Here is a 21,639-nt window from a genome sequence, read left to right as displayed (position 1 = left end):
TGAGTTGAAACCGGGGACGGGGCCAATCTCTAAGGCACCGTACCGTATGGGTCCTAAGGAGTTGGAGGAGCTGAAGAAACAGCTGGATGATCTGATTGAGAAGGGATACATTAGACCTAGTGTATCACCGTGGGGAGCACCAGTCTTATTTGTGAAAAATAAAGATGGGAGCTTGAGGTTGTGCATCGATTATAGGGAGCTGAACAGAGTTACAGTAAAGAACAAGTGTCCTTTGCTGAGGATAGATGATTTGTTTGATCAATTGAACGGTGCAGCGGTCTTTTCTACGATCGATTTGAGGTCGGGTTACCATCAGGTGAAGATTCGGGAGGAGGACATACCAAAGACAACTTTTACATTGAGGAATGGTCATTATAAGTATGTTGTGATGCCGTTTGGGTTGTCTAATGCACCAGCAGTGTTTATGGATTTGATGAACCGGTTCTTCAGTCAGTTCTTGGATCGGTTTGTGGTGGTCTTTATTGATGATATCTTAGTCTTTTCTAAGACTAAGGAGGAGCATGAGGAGCATTTGAGGCTAGTGTTACAGACTTTGCGAGACAATCAGTTGTATGCAAAGTTGTCCAAGTGTGAGTTCTGGTTAGAGGAAGTTGCTTTTCTGGGGCATGTGATTTCAAAGAAGGGTGTTGCTGTGGATCCTGCTAAGATAGATGCAGTTACTCGGTGGGAAGCACCGAAGAATGTGGCTGAGATCAGGAGTTTCTTGGGTTTAGCTGGGTACTATCGACGGTTCATTAAGGATTTTTCCAAGATAGCTAGACCGATGACAGCTTTGATGAGGAAAGAGAACAAGTTTCGTTGGGATGAAAGTTGCGAGACGGCGTTCCAAACATTAAAAGAGTGTTTGACCACAGCTCCAATCTTAGCATTACCTGAAGGGATTGAGAACTTTGAGGTGTATACAGATGCTTCAAAGAATGGTTTGGGTTGTGTCTTGATGCAGAATGGAAGGTGATTGCTTATGCTTCTAGGCAGCTGAAGCCTTATGAGGAGAATTATCCGACGCATGATCTAAAGTTGGGTGCGGTTGTGTTTGCTCTCAAGATTTGGAGGCACTATCTATATGGGGCGACCTTTAAGGTGTTTTTAGATCACAAGAGTCTCAAGTACATCTTCACTCAAAAGGAGTTGAACATGAGACAGAGGAGGTGGATGAAGCTGATTGGGGATTATGACATGGATATTATATACCATGAAGGCAAAGTTAATGTGGTTGCGGATGCTTTGAGCAGGAAGAGTGTGCATTCTCTTTGCACGGTTGTGTCTTTGTTGAGATTGAGAGATGAGGTGGGGAAGTTAGGGATACATATGATACAGAAAGGGGATGCTACAGAGGATTTGACAGTCGAGCCAGATCTTTATAATGATATTCGTAGGAAACAGGTCTTGGATCCTAAGATTGAGGAGTGGAGAGCTGGAGTAGAGAAAGGGACAATGTCTAGATTCTCTATTCATACAGATGGCAGTGTGAGATTTGATGGTTGGTTTTGTGTAATTAGTACTGACCCCGTTTAAATGTTTAAAAACTGTGGTGATCCATTCGGGGGTGGTGAGCAGTTATTGAGCAGGTATGAGACGATGCGTATGGGATAGCTGGGATGAGTCACCACGTTGCAGTTTAGAAGTCTTCCGCTGTGTCAGACATTTTATAGTTTTGATAGTAGACAGTTTTGAGAACCTTATATTTTATTTTATCAGTTTTGGAGTTGGCATGTAATCACTTTAAACGTTATTTACTTTTAAGTATGTTTCGCTATTGTCTTATGATTATCATTGCCTCGGTAAACCGAGATGGTAGCACTTTCATGCCTTAAGTGGTCCTGGTAAGGCACTTGGAGTATGGGGGTGTTACACAGACTGTATGGGACACTCTGTCGGGCAGTGACCGCTTATAGAGTTCTGGAAATTCATAAAGCCTGGTCGTGGCAAGAGCTACTATAGTATTCTTATGAGTCTATTCTTTTGACTAGAGACTATTCGCCCAAGTTGGCACAAGTTTCTGATTGGCTTTGATTTATACTCTACAACTGTCGTAACTGAAGTCAAATGAGTGTATTTTGGGTCATGACGAAATGTGGCTATACGAAGGGAATAGTGCGATAGGAATTGTCCACCCCTTTGTCAGGGTTGCTTGAAATCTCAGGGCCACTCGAGGAGTAGTGAACTGAAAATGCATGGCCACGCTCGAAAGGTATCTACGGTAGATAATTCGGTCAGACAGTTACTCTCCAGATCGAGGAAACCACTCAAGATATGATCAAATGCAAGTACGGCCTGCAAGACACCTTGCATTGAGTGGGAGATTGTAATAGGACAAGAGAATTGGTGGCGCACACTTGTCAACTAATCATAATTAAATCTCATAATAAGAATACGGAGGGAATGATTCAATTATATTGTCAACTAATCAACATTAATCGGTAATGATTGGCTAACTAGAGTTTAACATTACTGTCGTTTGACGGTGATGATCAGTTGATCCCTTCGGTCACACCTATAGGATGACGCACAAATGGAAAAGTAATTATTTGTATTAGATACAAGTTAATTAATCCCTTATAAATATTGAGTTATATGAGTTTGGAACTCATAATTGTAAATGAGATTTATAATTATTTTGAGGTAAGGTAGTAATTTAATTATATTTACAATAAGTTGTAAATTAATTAAAATGGGCATTGTGATACCCATTATATGTTGTGATAATAATAGAATATTACTCAACAAGTTGAGCATATATTTATCGGTTATTAATTTGTCACATAATAGTTATTTGGTCAAATTAATATTTAATTATGCTAGATAATTAAATACACGATTTATAAGTATTTACGGAACAAATGTCGAAAATCGAAATGGACCCGTAAACACCCCATAACTGGTTTTATGTGGAGTGTTTAGGACTCCATTAGGTTTTGTCTTTTGTGTTTGGAAAAGATGCTAGAAAACATAATTATTACACTTTCTCTATTATCACAAGCTACTCTTACACCTAGTCTAATGCATACAATTAAAAATAGAAAAGCAAAAACCCACTCACCCATAAGAGGGGTGCCGGTTTTGTGCTCTTAATATAGAGCACTTGTTGCTCTATTTTTCTCACTTGATGCATGACATAACCTCTTTATAACATCTCTCATATAAACTCTCTAAAAATAATATGGTGATATTATTCCTAAATTACTAGAGTAGTAATATTCTATAAGGGTTATTACTACAATTTTCTAGTTAAAAACTTGTAGTAATTTTTGTGTTTAATCTTGGGTGTTCTCTAAAGGAGGTGTTCTTATTTGAGCACTTGGTTGGAAGATCATCCTACTATTTAAAGCTTAAGAACAAGTGAAGGTAGGAGACCTTCCTTGTGCCCAATAATCCGAAAATAACAATGTAAGGAACATTGTTTTTCTCATTTTATTTCTTATTTAGTTATGCATGCACTAGATCTAAAGAAGTCATATTAAAATGTTAATTAGTTCATTATAAGAAATGTCTTATAAGAGGTATATGAACCTAACACTTATTTCGTGTTTAGCAACCACCTAAGGCCAATTTTTTATTTGTAATCTACTTTCTCTGTACAAAATACTTCCACAAATCTTATTTACCAGATTTAATTAGCCGACTTGAATGAATTTGGTTGTGATCAAATCTATTGGCATGTATTTTGCCCCAACGAACATTTTGCATTTCATATGTATTTTTGTTTATTAGTTTCCATCTTTATGATGTTATATGTAATTGTAGACCCTTCTTATACTTGAAAATACGACTAGGAGATGATTCGACTATGCCCCAATAATTGTACCAGATCACCGTGGGCAACTAAAATTTTGCATTTACAATATCATGCCAATGAGTGTTTATTTATTGGCTTTTGGCTGTGTATTTGCATGCATAAAATTTACGACGACAACATTGAGTTAATTTTAATTGATTTCATGGTAACTAATAGCTAATTTTCCATTTCTCAGGTTCTCATGAATCCATGATTTTATGTATTCTCTAATTATGTGAAATTTAATGGATTTTAGTTTATTCTTCCATTAATTCCTAAATATGGTTTTCACAATAAATTTACTCATTTGATATTTGATTTATTTTATTAGATTCACAATATGCAATTCAGGTATTGTTTGATTAAATCTATATGCACTCTTGCTAAAAGTTTAAGCTTCTTAGTATGGTCTGCACTTCATTATATTTTTATTTTAATTTAACCCTTAACCCAACCCGTAAACTGATCGAGTCGTTTTTCTAAGGCCAAGACCCGAAAATCTCAACCCGCAATCCGTTCGATCAAACCCGAAATGACGCCCTAATTTAGGATTGAAACCTGAACCCAAACAAGTTAACCCGCTGGGTCAAAGGTAACTAAAATTTTCTTATTAAAATATTAATATTTACATTACTTGAAATAATGATTAAAAAGTTACAAGTTTTAGTACTTTAATTGCAAACAAAATTTAAAAAGCAATTTTATAATCTTAATAATAAAATAATTATTAAAATAACTTAATGTCTGCGGGAAAATTGTAATAAACCACATTTAAAGGTTCATTATATAATTTTTCAGACATGACGTTACTTATTTATTGCTTTCTCTATATTCTTAAAATATAACTAGTACAGATCCCTAACAGTAAATGTGCGATATTTATAAAGTTTTTACCTTTTAGTGTGTATTACTCATTCGTTTCAAATTCATACCTTTTTTTTTCCTCCACATTTCACCTTATTATTTTGATATGAGAAAAAATTATTAAGCTGCAAAAGCAAAACTAATAAAAAAATTGAGTATGTCATGAAATCTGTATTTTCATAAAAAAAATTATCACATAGTTAATGATTTTATTTTAGAAATTTTCTTAAATCATCTTGATGAATATTCTTTTTTTTTTTTCTCGAACATAATAATATTAGTTTATATTTCTGTTTTTATACAGTGTAAGTATAAGAATCAAGTCATTCTCTAAGAAAGATTAGAAATTTGTATTTTATAATTTTATACCACTTTAATTTTATTCTGATTAAAACCTTACAATTGAGAATTTAGTGGAAAAATTATACTTTAAATAAAAGATGGTAGTTTAATGGAAAAATTTCATTTCTCTTCCTTTCCGTATATAAGTAGATGGAGTTTGGAGGGAAATTTTTTTATTAGTATATAGTGGATAGTGTTGTTAATGTTTTTTCAAGTTTGATTACGCTAATTAGTAATTACGTTTTTTTTTTAAAGTACAACAATGTAACTATAAGGGTGCTGGTTTGATTACGCTGATTACGTTTTTTTTAAAAAAAAATTATTCACAAATTACTAGTTTTGCATTTATGATTTTAAAAATCGATTGCGAAATTCGCGGTTGAGTTATCAAATTTTTTAAGTTATTGCAATTTACAACCACATTTTAATTGATATTGTCTCTTTTTAGCGGTATTAGGCCATGACAATCCATAGAACATGATTGAACTGAGATTTGATAGAACGTAATTGATCATTACTCAACGCTAAAAAAATGTTTCGTGATAATGGATAACTTCATTAGAATAGTCGGGAACAAAAAATTGTCCCCTGTGAAAGAAAAATCCTGAGTCCGTCATGATCATTAGATATATATGGCTTTAATACTCAGAGAGGTTCAAGCTATACAAGTGAAACACTGGAAATCAAGTAGAAGCAAGCATGGGACTAGTATTGGGGCCTCTTCATATATAATGAGGAGTAAATGTTAGCTAGCTTGTCATAAATGCAGAAATCACGACCTGAGATCGCATCCTGTCAATATCGAAACTCCCTTTGTTCCTCCGTATACTAAAATCCGTCGAAGATGTCTTCAATTTCGTTCCCTGATCTTCGACTAGTGGCCGGAGTATCCACCAAGGGCAAGTTCGTCCATTCGTTTCCAATGTTAGCGACACACTCTTTTCCGCCAACAACCGGCCTAAAACTTGGATCAATTTCTCTCTTTTCTAACTTGTTCGAGTTAATGGACTTGAACCATTTATGGCTTTTGATCTCCTATCCCCCATTCGACCCGCTTCCAAGCCGCTTGCTTGTGTCTTTTTGCAATAGCTACATCCACAAGGTCAAAGTATGTCAGTCATATTGACCTTCTGCGAAAACTTTGTAAAGACAGGCCTAAATTAAGAAAAGCGTTGACGGATCTAGGTTAAGGAACATGCAGAGTTACCCCTTTCAATAGAGAATGTGCTTCGCTTGACAGAAAAGTCGGTAGCTTGATCTTGTCTTTGAGTATCTTCTGCTGGATTTTCTGCCTATTTCCTCCACTAAAGGGTGGCTGTATTAAACGTGTTATAGAAACAAAACAATCGTCAAAATGGCTATAAGTGTGGAGAATGAAATAAAGCAAAGGTTAGGGAAGATCATAAGTAAACCTTTCCGGTGAGCATCTCATAGAGAAGAATTCCCACACTCCACCAGTCTGCAGCTTTATTATGCCCTTTACCTAAAATGATTTCAGGTGCCATATACTCCAATGTTCCACATAAAGAGTTCGATCTTGTTGTATCGTAAAATTGTTTTGCCACCCCAAAGTCTGTCAACATTACCTAATCACATATTTTGAGTTAGAGCTTTGCCAATCCTCCCAATGTTTCTTTTAGGGCCGTTTTACAGAAAATGGAACCACATATGGTTTTATATCCAAGTCCATGTAAAACGGTCTTATATGTCTTCGTGCTTACAAAGGATTTCAAAGAGAAGGTTGCGGAGTTACATGGCCATCAACATCTAAGAGAATGTTTTCTGGTTTCACATCCCTGTGCATGATGCCATTACTATTTAGATAAGCGATGGTAGAAACGATCTCAGCTGCATAAACTCGAGCTAGATCCTCCCTATAACAGATAAAAGAACAAGAATTACACAGAATTCTTACATATATGAGAATTTTGAATGAGTTCACAAATAAACACCAAAAATGTTACCTGAATAGGCCATGTTGACATAGTTGAAAGAACAAATGGCCTCCATTTACGAAATCTAGCACAAAGTAAAGCCTATATTTTGTCTGCATGATATAAGTATGTGACACAAATTAGCTTGTATATGTTTGAGTTTGCTAGATACGCATATCTTTGCATCAAAAGTGAAGTATCAAAGTAACATTATTGATTATCACCTGAAAAGAGTGTCTAAGCTTGACAATAAAGGGATGATCAACTTTCATTAGAATCTCCCTCTCAGATTTAAGATATTCAGCATTATTCTTCTCAATAATCTTGTCCTTCCGAATTACCTTCATCGCGTAAATCTCATCACAACATCCCTTCTTTCTAACTTGGTAAACTTTCCCAAAACCGCCCTTGCCCACAACCTTCAAGACTTCAAAATCATCCACTTCAATACAATGTTGGTCTAGCTTCAATGTCGGCAGCCCCGTTCCATTTACAATATTAAGGTGATTCAATTCGTCCTTTGATTCACAGAAATAAGGTTCGAGTTCGGGTTGAATTGAACTAAAGACATCACCATAATTATGAAAACCAGCAGAATTAGACGCGACAATAACCATGTTAAGTTTGTAAAAGTTGCAAGCAAATTGGGTGTAACACCCCGTAATTTCGGACCGTTAATATATTTCGGAAGTAATTTATTAATCAAGTAAAATTTGATATTAATGTATTTAAAGTAAAAATAATTCAAAGAAATATAATTTTATTATATTTTGAAGAAAAGTATTTATTTTGATAGTTTCAAAACGTTTAAAAATAGTTTAAACCGTGTAAAACTTTTTATTTCGAAATAAGGACATATCGAGAGGAAAATGATAATTCTTTTGAACATTGGGTAAACGATTTTGGATATGGGTCGTATGAGTATTCAATTTTCTTGTAATCTCATGTTTAAGAACTTTGGTCTTGTCGGAATTTGCGTTTGACCAACGGTTCTAATTATTATCGAAACGAGCCAAAACCGACTCGTAAAAATCCCGACTAAAAACCCGCTCCTTCCTCCTTTCCTCTTCCCTACCCGCGGCACCCCTTCCCCCTACCTTCCTTTTTCTGATTTTTCTTACCAACATCCTCTTCCTTATGTTTTTAACAATTCCAAAACCAAAATCACCATTTTCATCTTAAAATTCAAGCAAAAATCACCATAACTTCCTCATTTCTTATCGGATTTTCACATAATTTATATTTTCGGAATCCTCTCTTCGAGATCTACCTCCTGGTATATTTTAATTTCAGTTTTCTTGATGTTGTTTTAAGACGAATTTTGGCATAATTTCGGTATTTATACTTATTATTGTGTTTTTATTGTTTATTTAGGTGAAGAATTGGAAGACGAGTTTGGGGACTCGTATATTGTCGAAGATAGTGGTTAGTCGGCAGATTAGGGTTGGTTTTTAAGGTGCTAATTGCTCATTTTCTAGCTTAAGGTAACATATTTCGAGTTACTCGACGAATAATCGTCACATTCTTTGCTTTTTATATGTTTTTGTGATTTTTGTTTGAGTAGTAAATTTTCACATGATAAAATGGGTTGCATGCATGTCTAATGTTTGTCTTTTGTTAGTTTAAGTTAACCATTTGTATATTATTGTTTAGAACAAATTTGGATGAGTAATTATTTGATGGGACAAATCCGCGGGTTGGCTGGAACGTGTCAGTACCGGACCGAGACATTTTCCAATGTTTCCAAAAATATGACAGATTGAACGGCGTCGAAAAATTAGGTGGTTTAGCCACTTGAATCACTCAATTCGGAGTCCGTATGAGTATTTGGCGTCGTTTTACCGAAAAATTTATAGAAAAGTTACTGTTCACAGACCCGCGGTACTGTTCACAGCAGTGAAACAGGCCCGTGACGGGCCGCGGCAGGCCCGGGTTGGTCCGTTGCTTGTTTCGCGGTTTTTCATGCTTTGTTCATCACTTTAGGTTCATTAATGTTATAGTTAGAATAAGTAACATATGGATAAACCTTTGAAATGAATAATGTTAATGGTAAAAATTATGTTTATATTGGTAGTTGCACATGTTAGGGTAGATTATAAAATGAAATTGTAATGATTAGGCTCAAAATGAATTTTATAGCGATAATTGTAATGTTTTGATGATTGTCGAAAATCGAGCCTTGGTCCCTTTGACTGATTCGATGTCAGTCAATTGTGTGATTGGTCAGCCGCAATTTAACCCGTACCTGTCGCAGGACTGGGGTTGCGGGTAAAAATTCGGTTGGATGAAGTTTTATATGAATTGGATAATTGGCCTTTTTCTTGTTTTAGGCCATTTATTATATTTTTATTTCACATGTGTAGTTAGTTGATTTGAGTAGCTTCTTATATTGTAGAAACGGCCTTAGATTCCCTGAAGCCTTTAATATTGTTAATATTGCTAGAAATGGTATTGGTATTAAATACTTTCTTGCAGGTTGTTGTGTTTGTCATAGATAGGTCTTTATAGTCTCTGACGAGTATATGTTCACTGCTTAATAGCCTTTGTGTTCCTGACTAGTGGATTTATATCCAAGTTGGGGCATGACCTCGTTACTTATTTTGATAGTAAGTGGTCAGCTTAAGTACTAGCCAACCCTTTGGTGGACTCCTTAGGGTACTCACTTTGTTTTAGAAAAATTGTGGGTCTTGGGTGCGGTGGTGTGTATCCGCATGTCTAGGGTCTGCTTGTGATTTTAGGCTAGGGTTGTGTTGTGTCTTGGCCATGTTTTATTAATATTAACCGCTGAGCCAAGATACCGGTTCGATTACCTTCCCTACCTCGTGGTATAGACTCGAGTTACAAAGTGACTATTGACCGTACTAAGAACTTATGCCTGTCTTTGATATATTGCCCTTTCTTGTATGGTGATTTTATGAATTGTAATAGGTGAGATGTAAGCCGGTTACAATTGATAAAGTTTGGATTATTAATTGTTATATGTTTCACATGCTAGTTTACTTTGGTTAGTTTAGGGGTCATAGGTTAGAATACATGATAATTAAATTGTTTATCATATTGTTTACATGTTACACTACATGTTACATTAAATATGACGTTTCGTGGCTGGGAGGACTCGAAGTTACTCCCCACTGAATTGTGGCTTTCGTGTTTGTATAAAATGCGATTGACAGGTGCTTGATGCTTAGTTGGGGTACACGGACGAGCTAGTGAGCAAAGGAACCTTGGACCTAGTTTGGCTATTTTTAGTAGTAAACCTTTTAACTTTTGGTTATGTATATATTTTGAAGGGACATATGTCTCCCTCTTTTAATTTGGTTTGTATCTCTATATTTTCTTGCCTTTAGCATAGTTATGTAAATTAGTTTGATAGAATTTACAGGTTTTGACACCCTCCTCTTGGAGATGTTTGTGAATGGTTTAGGAAAATTTTAAAAATTACAGGTTTTATCTAGTTGAACCAATTACAAACATATCCTGTCAGTTTTTCTGTAGAATTTACGTGTTTTAATTAACGCTAAATTTAAGGGTGTCACATTGGGTCTCGGTTCGGTTCGTTAATTCACCTTAATCCTTGACTTAATCAAAGCTAAGGAATGGAATAAGGGTGCCTAGAATTCTTGGAAGTAGTGAACAGATGAAAACCCAGAAACAAAAAATGGTAATGTTTCCCTTTTTGTGGGAAACAATTGATCATGTTGAATTGCTGCTTGAATTCATCAACACCCTTTAATCACAACTGTAAAATAAACATATTATGATGATTAATTAACTGGGTTTTAACCAAATTCAGAAAGTATTACATCAATCATTATCAATGATTAACTACATGATTTATACTCTCTTAGTTCCAAATCCCAATCATTTATTTTAATTATAAAAGGTAAGCAAATGATCAGGACGCTTCGCAGGAGGAAGTGTCACTTTGACAAGTCATAACAGTTCATATTCAACATAAAACACAATAATTCATGTAATCCTATATTTTCTGGGCATTAAACATTAAATTCCTCCAACAAAATATATTAATAATAAAGCCATGATGTATACAGTATTTAAGGAAAAAAACAATTAATATTTTATTAAAAAAAAAGATGAGCATATCTCATAAAAAAAGATGCAGTAGAAGCAATGAACCAAAATTTGGTAAAAAAAAAAAAACCAGATGTTTACATGCATAATTAAGATGATTGATTTATTTTAATCGGAACAATATAATTAAATTGAATTTCTACATGATAAAAAAAAATTTAGAAAATTTGCATACCTTTGGTTAAGGAAGGAGAAATATGGGAAATTTGGAGAAGGGTATGGAATTAGGTATAGAGAGGAACAAGTTCTGAAAAACAGAGGAGTTTGGGTAACCGATACGCCTCTTTTCTAACTGAATTAACGAAACATATTGTCTATGTGCCTGTCTCTTATTCGTCCTGTTTGGACTCAGGGGGTTGTTACTTCTCGTGCCGATCTTCTCTACATTATTTGTTTTGTTGGATATGTGCCTTGAATTTGTTAGTCGCCGTTGTGAACAATTATGACATGGGTTTTGCTAGGATTTTATTTTGGACCTTCTTAGGTTAGCCTGTATTCGGTCATAGAGAAATACTCTTTCTATTCCGGTCATTTGTTGTTTTTTTCCATTTTTGGGTATCTTAGTCATTTATTGTCATTTCTATTTTAGGAATGAATTTGATGAGTAATTTGATCATTCACACCCAATGTATTTCACTTGTCATTTAGTAATTGGTCTCCTCTCCCTTTTCTTGGTCTTTGTGCCAAAACCAAATGACAACAAATGACCGGGACGGAGGGAGTACTATATAAACTTTCTAAACCTCTCACTATCAGTCATGCATAATATATCGTTCTGAATCTTTAATCTGTAAAAACTCCACACATATTAATAAAACTCTCGTCCCTTATACCTTGTGGATGTAGTTAACACACCGTTAGTGAACTACGTAAATCTGTGCGTTGCTTTCTTTGTCGTTCTTATTTATCTTTTTTTTTGCATCCGTTATAACATTAGTCCAAATACAATTTCTCACGAAATTAATGAGAAACTTCTCTTTCTTTCCCAATAAGGTGTTTTTTCCTCTCTGGCCTCGTTTGGTTGCCCCTTGTAAATCAGGGGAGTTGTAAAATCTCATAAATTAGAAAATTGGAACTTGTTTGGTTGCTCATATTTTGCCATGATGTAAGAATTCTATTTTTCATGGAGTTTGAAACTCCTCCATAATGGAGAAGTTGGATTACCTAGCCCCCTAAGTAATTGCAACTCCAGTGTAATTGAACTCCTACATCGGCAACCAAACGGATTTAGCTAATTCACGTGAATTTAATGTGAGAACTTAAATCCCATGAATTTGATATTCCGGTGAAATTGTATTCCAACGGGCAACCAAACGAGGCTTAGTTACCCTCTTTAATTTCGTGCAGTTTTATAATAAAACGCACTTTTATAATATAAAAGTTTGATATTCTTATTTTACTTATAAAAATGAATCAAACAAGATTTCATATGAGTATATTTTCTCCTATATATTGCAAAGAATCTCAGAGATTCTCTTCGTTCAAGAAGATCGACAAAAAAAATGAATGATGTGTTTTGGATAATCGGATTTTTTGCTCAGGCCTACATATCATACAGTTTCTAAATCTGTAATATGTAAAAACTACTCACATATTAATAAAACTCTCCTCCTTTCTGCTTTGTGGACAAAGCTAATACATCGTTAGTAAACTACGTAAATATGTGTGTGGTCTTCTTTGTCGTTCTTATTTATCTTTTCTTGCATCCGTTAATAGCATTTTTAGTCCAAATACAATTTCTCACGAAATTAATGAAAACCTTTTTTTTCTTTCCCATTTATGTGTTCTTTCCTCCTTAGTTTAACCCTCTTTAATTTCGTGTAGATTTATAATAAATACTTTTATAATAAAAGTTTGATATTATTATTTTACGGATCAAATAAGATTTCATGTGATTATATTTTCTCCTATATACATTGCAAGGAATCTCGGAAATTTTCTTAGCTCAAGAAGATCGACAAAAAAATAAATGATGTGTTTTAATACGCACGAAAGAAGTACATAATACTTCAACCATAACAAACATAATGTTAAAGGAGATTAGACTTTTTGAGGCTTTACCTAGTCTTAGACCAAGACAAGGGTCGGCTCACAGGCTTCACAATTTGTCATTTCCAAAGTCAACCAGTAGTTAGTCAATCGTCCAACCTGCCCTTAAACCGGACCGAGAATGGGTCCCATATTCCTAGCCCTACTGTCCAAGCCTGCTAAAAACGGCAGCGCTACCGATATAGGGCTTGGGTTGCTTGGTCCGGCCCAGCTCGACCCTATTCCAACTACCCAACTCGTTCCCAAGTCTTCTCCTGAAATCTTTATATTTTATTCGAACGATGTATCAGTTATGACGACTTATTCAATTTTCAATTATTCTATAAAATCTTTGGACGGCCAAAAGGTAGGAAAGAAGCAATTAGCAAGTGGTTTCCTTCACGCAGTCTACTTCCACTCTTCCCTCCTTCGTTCCCAGTTCCTTGTTCTATCACTCTTTCTGTTTCCTTAATTCTTGTGTAAAATAAAAAAGGGAATAAAAAAGCGACTAGAAGGGAGTATTGTTTTCCAAGTAAAGTAATTGGTGTAAAACTATAAAATATGTAGGTGTACCTTCTTCTTATCAGGAAGTACATGACTTGCAGAAAACACATGATGATGAAAATACAAGTGGAGTATAATAATATGTGGACTCATAAATAATATCATACTCACAAATGACAGACAAGGTTTTTAAAAAGTTTTAGTAGTAGTCTAAATCTAAATTTTTAAACTTTAATAATAAGAAATATCCAAGAGAAACATTCACACATAAAGGGAAGATCACCAATAACTCCACACTAATTCCCATAATAATAATCTCTCAAATCTCAACCCATAATAAATAAAGTCGAACTTTCTCAACTGCTCATACTCTCATCAGATATCAAATTCATAGCTTCGACCTAAAGTCGAGGACAAAGGGTGAATGAACCGGCAAAATCACCACCAAAACAATATTCTATCTCCATATCGACAACGCTCTCATAATATATCTCAATAACCATGGTGACATGTAAACGTAAAATAAAATTGGTACAAAGACCCCAAATAGTAACATCGGTAACCAAATTTCAATTTCAGATTTTCAGTACAAATATTGTGAAAGATCCAATAATAATAAACCATGCTCAACACTTAGAGGGAACATTGCAAAAGGGCAAAGAAAAAGTCAATTTGAACGCAATGCTAAACCCTAATTTCAATCTGATTTTCAAAGTATGACGACAAAATCAAAATCTTAGACATCATTAGTCACATAGTGTCATTGAACCAAACCATCTGTAACACCCTAATCAAAATAGACTACCAACATCATGCACGATCCTATGAGTCCTTAGTCCTTACCAAACTAACAGCTAGCAAAATTATGAAGGTCACAATTCGAAAGTATGAGACACCAAAGATGAAACCTTGTTCAGCGTGAGCTACCGTTGCTGCTAAAAAGTGAAGCATCGATATTGAGCTCACTGGATAAGGTGTTCTTGTAGGCACTGGAAATAAACTCGGTAGTTTCTGAGAGGTCCCTTTTCATCTCCGATATCTTCTTCTCAACATGCTCCTTGTATTTCGAAACTGAATCAATCAATGCAAATAGTTCGTAGGCACAGCATTGCGTCTCTTCCTTACTTTGCCTTGTTTCTTCCTCTAACTTGAGTTCAGCGTCCTTCATACGCAAAGTGAAGACATTTAGTTTTTAGGAAAATTACTAATCAAACTAGCAATAAATATTGTTGTTCTTTCATAGTAAATGTGCAGGGAATATCTGAACGGGTCATTCCCTTTCAGATATTTAGGATTACCTCTTAATGCAGCAAGGCTAACTGTTGATATGTTTAGCCAGCTTACTCAAAAAAATAAGGAAAAAGTTGACTGGGTGGGCAGAGGCACAACTATTCTTATTCAGGCAGGGTGCAACTGATTAATTCGGTCATATTTGGATTACAGAATTTCTGGTCAAGTTGTTAACTACTGCCAAACGCTATTGTCAAGAATATTAATAAAATTTGTACAGATTTCATGTGGGGTTCTATGGAACAGAAGGATAGTTTGGAAGAAGTGGGAAACTGTTTGTATTCCAACGGAGGAAGGAGGCTTTGGCATCAAAGAAATACCGAGTTGGAAAAAAGCATTACTATTGAGATGGATTTGCAAATTAGAATTTGATAGGGATGATACTTGGTGTAGGTTGACACATAAATACATCCTGAACTCATGTACTATTTGGGAAGCTAACGAGCACCACAGCCATGGCATGGCTTGGAAGCACATTCTCAAGATTAGAGATGAGCTCATTACTAAAGCTGGTGGGATTAATCAAGTAAGAATGCTATTGATGGCTGGTATCATACAGGAAAGCTGAATATGAGAGCAGCTTATGCCTTGGAAAAAAACTGTATGGGACAGAATAAATGTTCCAAGACACTCCTTCATTGCTGTTTTGGCCTGTCAAAATAAGCTGGCCACAATTGACAATCTTAGGAGAAAAGGGTTGTACATGATTAATAGGTGCAGCCTTTGTTGTAATGCGTGGGAGGAGATTCTTTAAATGTCCTTTCTCAAAGGCTGTTTGGACAGAGTTAAAGCAATGGCAGAACATAAACATTCCTGGAAATAGCTTGGCTAGGACCTTGACATGGGTTCACACATTGTAATAGGGGGAAAAAGGCAAAGAAGATATACCTTCCTGGCTGCCATATATGGAATTTGGTAGGAAAGGAACCTCAGGGTGTTCCAGGGGGTAGTGACTCCAGTAGTGGTTAACTCAGTCAAATTTCAGGTCAGTGTAAGAGCATTGTTTGTCTCAAATGCTGATCAAGAAATTGCAGTGGTGGATAGTTTAAGTTAACTCTATATATTGGTACTAATTTTGGAAAGATATCAGTGCATTCTATAATTCTCGGTTTTATTAATACAATTTCTGATCTTTTTGGAAAAAAAACAAAAAAAAAACATCATAAATTTATATTTAAACTAGTAATAAATTGTGAGAGTTTAACAATATTTAAGTCACAGTAAAAATTTATCTGAAATCGTATAACATGTGGCACAAGTGACACAACCCAATAACCATAAAACTGATTGAGGAATGAATACTCAAGTATTTGGGTTGGTCGTACGTGTAAGACAATCTAATACAGTACAAGAGTGGAAAATTGATATAAATGAATGAGAAATATGCATACCCTTAAGGTGGCCAGTGCTTCTGATTCCATGTTAACAAGGTTGTGCACTTCCACCTCCACGTCACCTACAATCTTCTCAGCTTCACTTGCACACCGAGAAGCATATTCATCTATCTCATTCCTTATCATTTCAAGCTGTCTTTCCTTCTGTAATATTAACAACCGATTTCCATCAGATAAGATTTATCAACCAAAGAAGTAATAGATAGAAACTGAGGGATTATAAACATATCTCCAATACACTACATTGAAACTTGCCACATCATCGCCGCCAAAAATAAATATCAGAAGACCGAGCTCAAAAGTTGAACCTCGAAAGAGATCTCTATAGTCTCTGTGATATTTAATATAAGAGGATAAGAGCACTGTGCTGAAGTGAACTTCCTCTACGATCTTGTACACTTCATAGACACCTCATGGAAAGTATTTACATAACTTATACAATTTTAAACTCCACCATATTAGAAAAGCCTAATAGAGCATGTATTGGATTGAGTTGATGTAGACATTTGCTAGTTCTACTATATCTTACAAGGATTAAACATAGATGCTCAAAAAAACGAGAGGATTATCATTGAAGAGCGCTAAGAAAACATTTGCAAGCACATGATTAATCATATGTTGGTACTTACATCATCAATATGTGACTGAAGGACAGAAAGACGATTCTGTTTTGCTTCAATCTTGGCATTCATTTCTTTAGAATGCTGCTGAAGAGTGATAAACTCCTCCAACTTTCCTGTTGTGCTTTTCTTGATGTCATCAACAAAGGCGTTAATTGCAGGCTTAAGTGTAGTTTTATAGTTGATCCCCAACACTTCAGCAACACTGGATCCTTTGGCATTCAGCCTATATTGAAAATCACCGCCAAGCTTTATTCTGCAGAGCATAAACAGGATAGCATGATTAATTGATTATAGCTACTGCTAAAGCAGAAAAATTTCTTTTGTAAAAGTGAAGACTAAATCCCCAAGAGAGTATCTTGAGATTATCACATCCATAGTCACCACCTCGGAAGGACTAAGAGGCTACAGATTTCTTCTCAAAGATTTATAAGGATTTTCACACCTATATATTCATAAAAGCATAGGAATCTGAATCCCAGTAATGTCACATCAGCTCATAAACGCAGTTGTTAAACTAGACTCACAGTAATGTCACATCAAGTGCGTGTCCAAGCGTTGGATTCAGCTATTTTATGAAAAAACTCCTATCTATGTCCAAGTGTCGAGTGTCCGGCAGGGGTACACGAGGTGATATTGAAGAGTCCGAGCTTCATAGAGGTGAACTACCTCTTTGGATGTAAAAAAACATTTAGTGGCTCCAGAACATAGAGGGAATTATGTGTTTCCAATGATGTTACTCTGACCCGGGCTGCAAGTGTCGGACAGGACACGGTGCCGGAGTGTCAGATACGACTATATTCAACAAAATTTTCAATTTTTTTGGTCCAACGCAAGTGTCATGTCGTGTCGGAGACTTCAGGTGACGGACACGCGACACACGGGTAAGTGAAGTGTCGGAGTAACATAGGTTTGTGACTATGTGGCTTAACTTGGCAACCGGATCATTAGGCCGTGCAAGTTTAGGTATGGTTATTTTGGGTATATTGGATTTCAGTCTATTCGTTTTGGGTCCAAATGCTTATAACTTATAATCAATCATTTAGGGGTACGGGCCCCTTTGGGACCAGTAAAATCAGTGTCAGAATGGGCTAGGCCGGGTCAATTTTGGTTTGAGTCATATGACTCATATTGAGTCACCTGTTTGCGTACGGGTTGAATTGAGTTTTGGTACATCCATTTTTGCAAGGTATATTGGTGAGAGCGAGGTAGATTGAATTGCTCCCTTCAATCCGGCATACCCAATATTTTCGCTTGCAAAGTGACCTAAATATCAACAGTAGCCAGAAATGCAATAACATCTTATTGTAGGTCAGGGACAGCTATTCTAGTCGACGCATGGCAAATATTCTCAATAAGAAAAAATTATTACTCTATCAGGACACTGCAAGATAACTGATAACATGAACTTGAAAATGGCAACTCCTATCTTTTGGATGAATCCTTAGTTTGATGATGCGCGCCGAGGCGCTAAGGGGCTGAGGCGATGAGGCACAAGGCGAAAGTGCGCGCCTTTTAGAGGCGAGGCGCCTTATTTTTGGAACTTACTTTTATTTCCCACATAAAATTTTGGGTAGACGTACTAATGAACCTCGCTAAGTGAGCCTTATCTAAACCTAAAGTGCACCAAGGCATTTTGGATAGTGCCTCATCCAAGGTGCGCCTAAGGTGCACTCGAGGCGCGCGTTTTCAAACTAAGGATGTATCTAGAATCCAAAAAAATAAATAACAAAATAACACATATATAAACCACAATCTAAGCCTTACTTTAAGGCTAAAACCCAATAGGGTCAATAGCAATAAAGAATTCAAGCCCTGCATTTTAGCTTCCTTCCTGACCCTAATGTAATCATCTACTAGGAAAAGAATCAAAGCAAACTGGAAGGAGCTGTATTTTGGCACAAAGCAAAAACGAGTTCGAAAAAGAAAAGTAAATTCACCTCCTGAGAGCCTGGTTGCATTCAATAGAAAGGGATTCGAGTTCCTTAAACTTTTGTCCAATGGCAGAGTCAAGATCCCAACACTTTTCCTCCCACGAGCTTCTGCTGGACTCAGCCTCACTAATCTCCCTCTCCGCAGACATCAGTTCTCTCTTCATCCTCTCAGCGTCCCTCATGTTGATCCCTTGTGCCTCGACCTTCTTCTTGAGCTCCTCATTCTCCTCCTTTATTCGCCTAATCTCTACGACCTTGGCAGCCAATTCCTTTTCCTTCTCCTCCAATGCGCTCACTGTCAACGAGTTTGCATCCTGAAGAGAAGCAACAAATCCTTGGAACTTGTCCAAGTCCGCTTCTAGATCCTTCCTCTGCCTCTCTAAAGTATCCCTCTCAGAAGGCGTAGATTTCAAGGTGGTCTGCTCGAGTTCGAGTTGTTTGATCTCCTCATCCATCGAATTCAGATTTTCCTTCAATAAATTGCTCTCGTTCTCCATCTTTTCGGCAAGGTCCTTATCCAAAAGTTCAACATCCTCATCCGCCCCCTCCATATAAGCCAAGTAACTATCCAGACAATAAGCCATGATATTGTCCCTCTTAAACCAGTACCTGCAAACAATGCAGCAAACTTAACAATCAGTCATCAAACCTAATGATGTTTGTATACAACAATACCTCTGTCCCTCAAAAACATAGAGACGGTTTCCAAATAAGCCAAAGTGAAAACTGCATCAAAATACTGCTACTTTACAATTCAAAAGAAGGACAACCAATTCAATGAGTCCTTTTGTTTTATTCCTTATGAATGAGACCCATTCCATTAAAAATACATGTCTGAATTCTCGGCTGAGCGATGTGTTTCACAATTAAAAGAAGCGAAACTAGTTTAATGAGTCATTTTGTTACAGAATTAAAAAAGACATGTTGCTTGAATGAATGACAGTCGAAAAACTAAAGAAACAGTTTGAGAATAATGAGTGAAATTGGAAAGGTACCTGTTAGAATTGTTATCAGAGGAAAGATGATGTTTAAAATCAGCAACCTGAACAAGCCAATGAATAACAGCAAGAATCAAAGGGAAAGAATGAGGAGCACCGGGAGCCCGGAAAGCAGACTTATTAATCTTATGAGGACAATTAAGAAACTTAAGCACAGAAAAGAGCTCGTCTTCAAGCTTAGCCCCGGGATTTACGACGAAATCAAGTTTCGAAAGGAGAAACTTGAGGGTGTCAGTAAGGTCTTTAGCAGATGGAAGGGGTTTAAGGGAGAGGGAAAGGGGGCAACCATGGGAGGAGAGGAAGGCATTAACGGAGCGTAAAGCGGAATGTTTGAAGGAAGGGTCGGAGATGTTAGGAATGTGGGAGTTGCGAGGCGGGAGGTTGAAGGAGGAAGATGGGCGGCTTGAGGTGAAGCTCGCGTCTGAGTCGCGATGGTGGGTGGAATATTGTGGGGTTGGTGGTGGTTGATGATTTGGCGGTGCTGGTGCGCGCCGTGTTTGGCGTTTCATTGCTGGTGATGCTGGTGGTTATTGTTAGGGTTTGGGGGGAGATTTGAGTGTGTGTGTGTGTGTGTTATCAATTTGAATTTGTTTGAATTTCTGAATTGGTGAGGGTAGAGTAGTTGGTACACGCTTCACTTTATTTTGCCTTTCTCTTCATTTTAGACTAGTTTCTAACCCTTATCATTAAGGATTATTTGATAAGAATAATCCAAACTATTGGCGATCTTCTCATAATAATCCCAACTCCATTTAATCTCATACCCACTAGTCCACCACCCACCACCCACCACCACTCCAGTACCTCGAGCCATCAATTCTACCAACCACCTTCACCCTTCATCAACCATTTACACCTCCATTACTCAACCAATGCAAAACTCAAAAAATCAATCCAAAAATCAAAGGCGTCAATTTTCAATCACTAGCCATTATCACTATCATTACACAAGATTCAAGCTCATCACCAAAAATGGAGTCAACCTCCAGTATCGTCATCATCGCTCCTTAAACTCACTTCCCATAAAACTAAAAAATTAATCATATTCAAAGCATGGTGCTTGTTTATGCGATGGTCTCAAAGAAAAGCTCAATGTCACATTTGATACTTCTAATTCTCTGAATAATGTTGAATTTCAAGTTATTCGAGTACGGAGTACTTGTTCTGGGTTTCTATTTTTTTAATTGCATTTGAATTTGAATTTGAGGATTTTAGGGTTGTTGAATTTTGGAGGTGATTGATTTAGGTTTGATGAAATTAGGTTAGTGTTCTAGACAAAATACATGCTGCTGGTAGTGTGGGTGCTTGTTACACTGTATTCCTTTATTGTTGTATACGTCTCCATCTCCTTCATTAATTCCAGCAAAATCAACGAAAAATGATGACAACTCGCTTTAGAAATTTTTCAAAAGAGAGGTATACAGCAATAGAGGAATATAGCAGATTGGTGGTGCCAATGGTGATTTTTGGTGTTGGTTAATTTCCTCAAAAAGCTCATGTGATGCTAGTGGTGATTTTTGATGTTGGTTTTGGTTGCAGCACATCGGTGGTGTGGTGGTGATTTTTTGGTTTTTGATGGTTGGTGATGGAAAAGTGAAGGGGTGAAGAGGAATGGTAAATGTCACTTATTTAAGATTTTTTTTTTCTAAGTATGACCTGGTGGGAAGGTAGTAGGTTACCGAATTCAATATGAGAAGATGACGTTAATAGTACGGTTTATTATGAGATTAAATGAAGTTGGGATTATTATAAGAAGAACCCCAATAGTTTGGATTAATCTTATCAAATAACCCTATTATTAATGCAATTGGCTCCCTCCTATTCCGGATAATTGTTCTATGGT

The 21,639-nt window shown here is 36.3% G+C and overlaps 2 protein-coding genes and 1 long non-coding RNA gene across 4 annotated transcripts; 1 reads left to right on the top strand and 2 right to left on the bottom strand.

The window, feature by feature from the left end:
• Positions 1–5,607: 5,607 nt before the first annotated feature.
• Positions 5,608–11,434, bottom strand: LOC141608973 (serine/threonine-protein kinase AtPK2/AtPK19-like). 2 transcript variants are annotated; one of them, XM_074428265.1, is made up of 8 exons: positions 11,204–11,434; positions 10,503–10,675; positions 7,161–7,363; positions 6,967–7,049; positions 6,756–6,876; positions 6,415–6,588; positions 6,210–6,317; positions 5,608–6,091 (listed from the first exon to the last, which is right to left on the bottom strand). In XM_074428265.1, the coding sequence occupies exons 3-8, from the start codon at positions 7,281–7,283 to the stop codon at positions 6,038–6,040; spliced, it is 663 nt and encodes a 220-aa protein (XP_074284366.1). In that variant the 5' UTR covers positions 7,284–7,363; positions 10,503–10,675; positions 11,204–11,434; the 3' UTR covers positions 5,608–6,037. The 2 variants fall into 2 exon arrangements, with proteins under 2 accessions (XP_074284366.1, XP_074284365.1); XM_074428264.1 differs by lacking the exons at positions 10,503–10,675; positions 11,204–11,434 and having other exon boundaries at positions 7,161–7,580.
• On the top strand, positions 7,918–10,452 carry LOC141608972 (uncharacterized). Its single transcript, XR_012527102.1, has 3 exons — positions 7,918–8,212; positions 8,311–8,420; positions 10,110–10,452. It is a non-coding gene; the product is annotated as an uncharacterized LOC141608972 (long non-coding RNA).
• A 2,676-nt stretch (positions 11,435–14,110) lies between the features above and the next one.
• Positions 14,111–21,399, bottom strand: LOC141605597 (kinetochore protein NDC80 homolog). Its single transcript, XM_074424435.1, has 5 exons — positions 19,794–21,399; positions 18,805–19,407; positions 16,874–17,120; positions 16,242–16,388; positions 14,111–14,722 (listed from the first exon to the last, which is right to left on the bottom strand). Exons 1-5 carry the CDS (start codon positions 20,303–20,305, stop codon positions 14,474–14,476), a joined length of 1,758 nt encoding a protein of 585 aa, XP_074280536.1. The 5' UTR covers positions 20,306–21,399; the 3' UTR covers positions 14,111–14,473.
• Positions 21,400–21,639: the final 240 nt, after the last annotated feature.

The sequence above is a fragment of the Silene latifolia genome, chromosome 10 (genome assembly GCF_048544455.1).
Source record: "Silene latifolia isolate original U9 population chromosome 10, ASM4854445v1, whole genome shotgun sequence".
Classification (NCBI taxonomy): domain Eukaryota; kingdom Viridiplantae; phylum Streptophyta; class Magnoliopsida; order Caryophyllales; family Caryophyllaceae; genus Silene; species Silene latifolia.
Note: the sequence above shows the minus strand (reverse complement) of the source record. Positions and strands in the feature narration are given on the sequence as shown.

Coding starts and splice junctions, on each gene's coding strand:
- LOC141605597 (XM_074424435.1), bottom strand. CDS start 20,305: ATGAAACGCCAAACACGGCGCGCACCAGCACCGCCAAATCATCAACCA. Junction 17,121..18,804: donor TGCAACCAGGCTCTCAGGAG/GTGAATTTACTT, acceptor TATGCTCTGCAG/AATAAAGCTTGGCGGTGATT. Junction 14,723..16,241: donor AAGCACTGGCCACCTTAAGG/GTATGCATATTT, acceptor TTGCGTATGAAG/GACGCTGAACTCAAGTTAGA.
- LOC141608973 (XM_074428264.1), bottom strand. CDS start 7,553: ATGGTTATTGTCGCGTCTAATTCTGCTGGTTTTCATAATTATGGTGAT. Junction 6,877..6,966: donor TGTCAACATGGCCTATTCAG/GTAACATTTTTG, acceptor TATCTGTTATAG/GGAGGATCTAGCTCGAGTTT. Junction 6,589..6,755: donor TCTTAGATGTTGATGGCCAT/GTAACTCCGCAA, acceptor ATATGTGATTAG/GTAATGTTGACAGACTTTGG.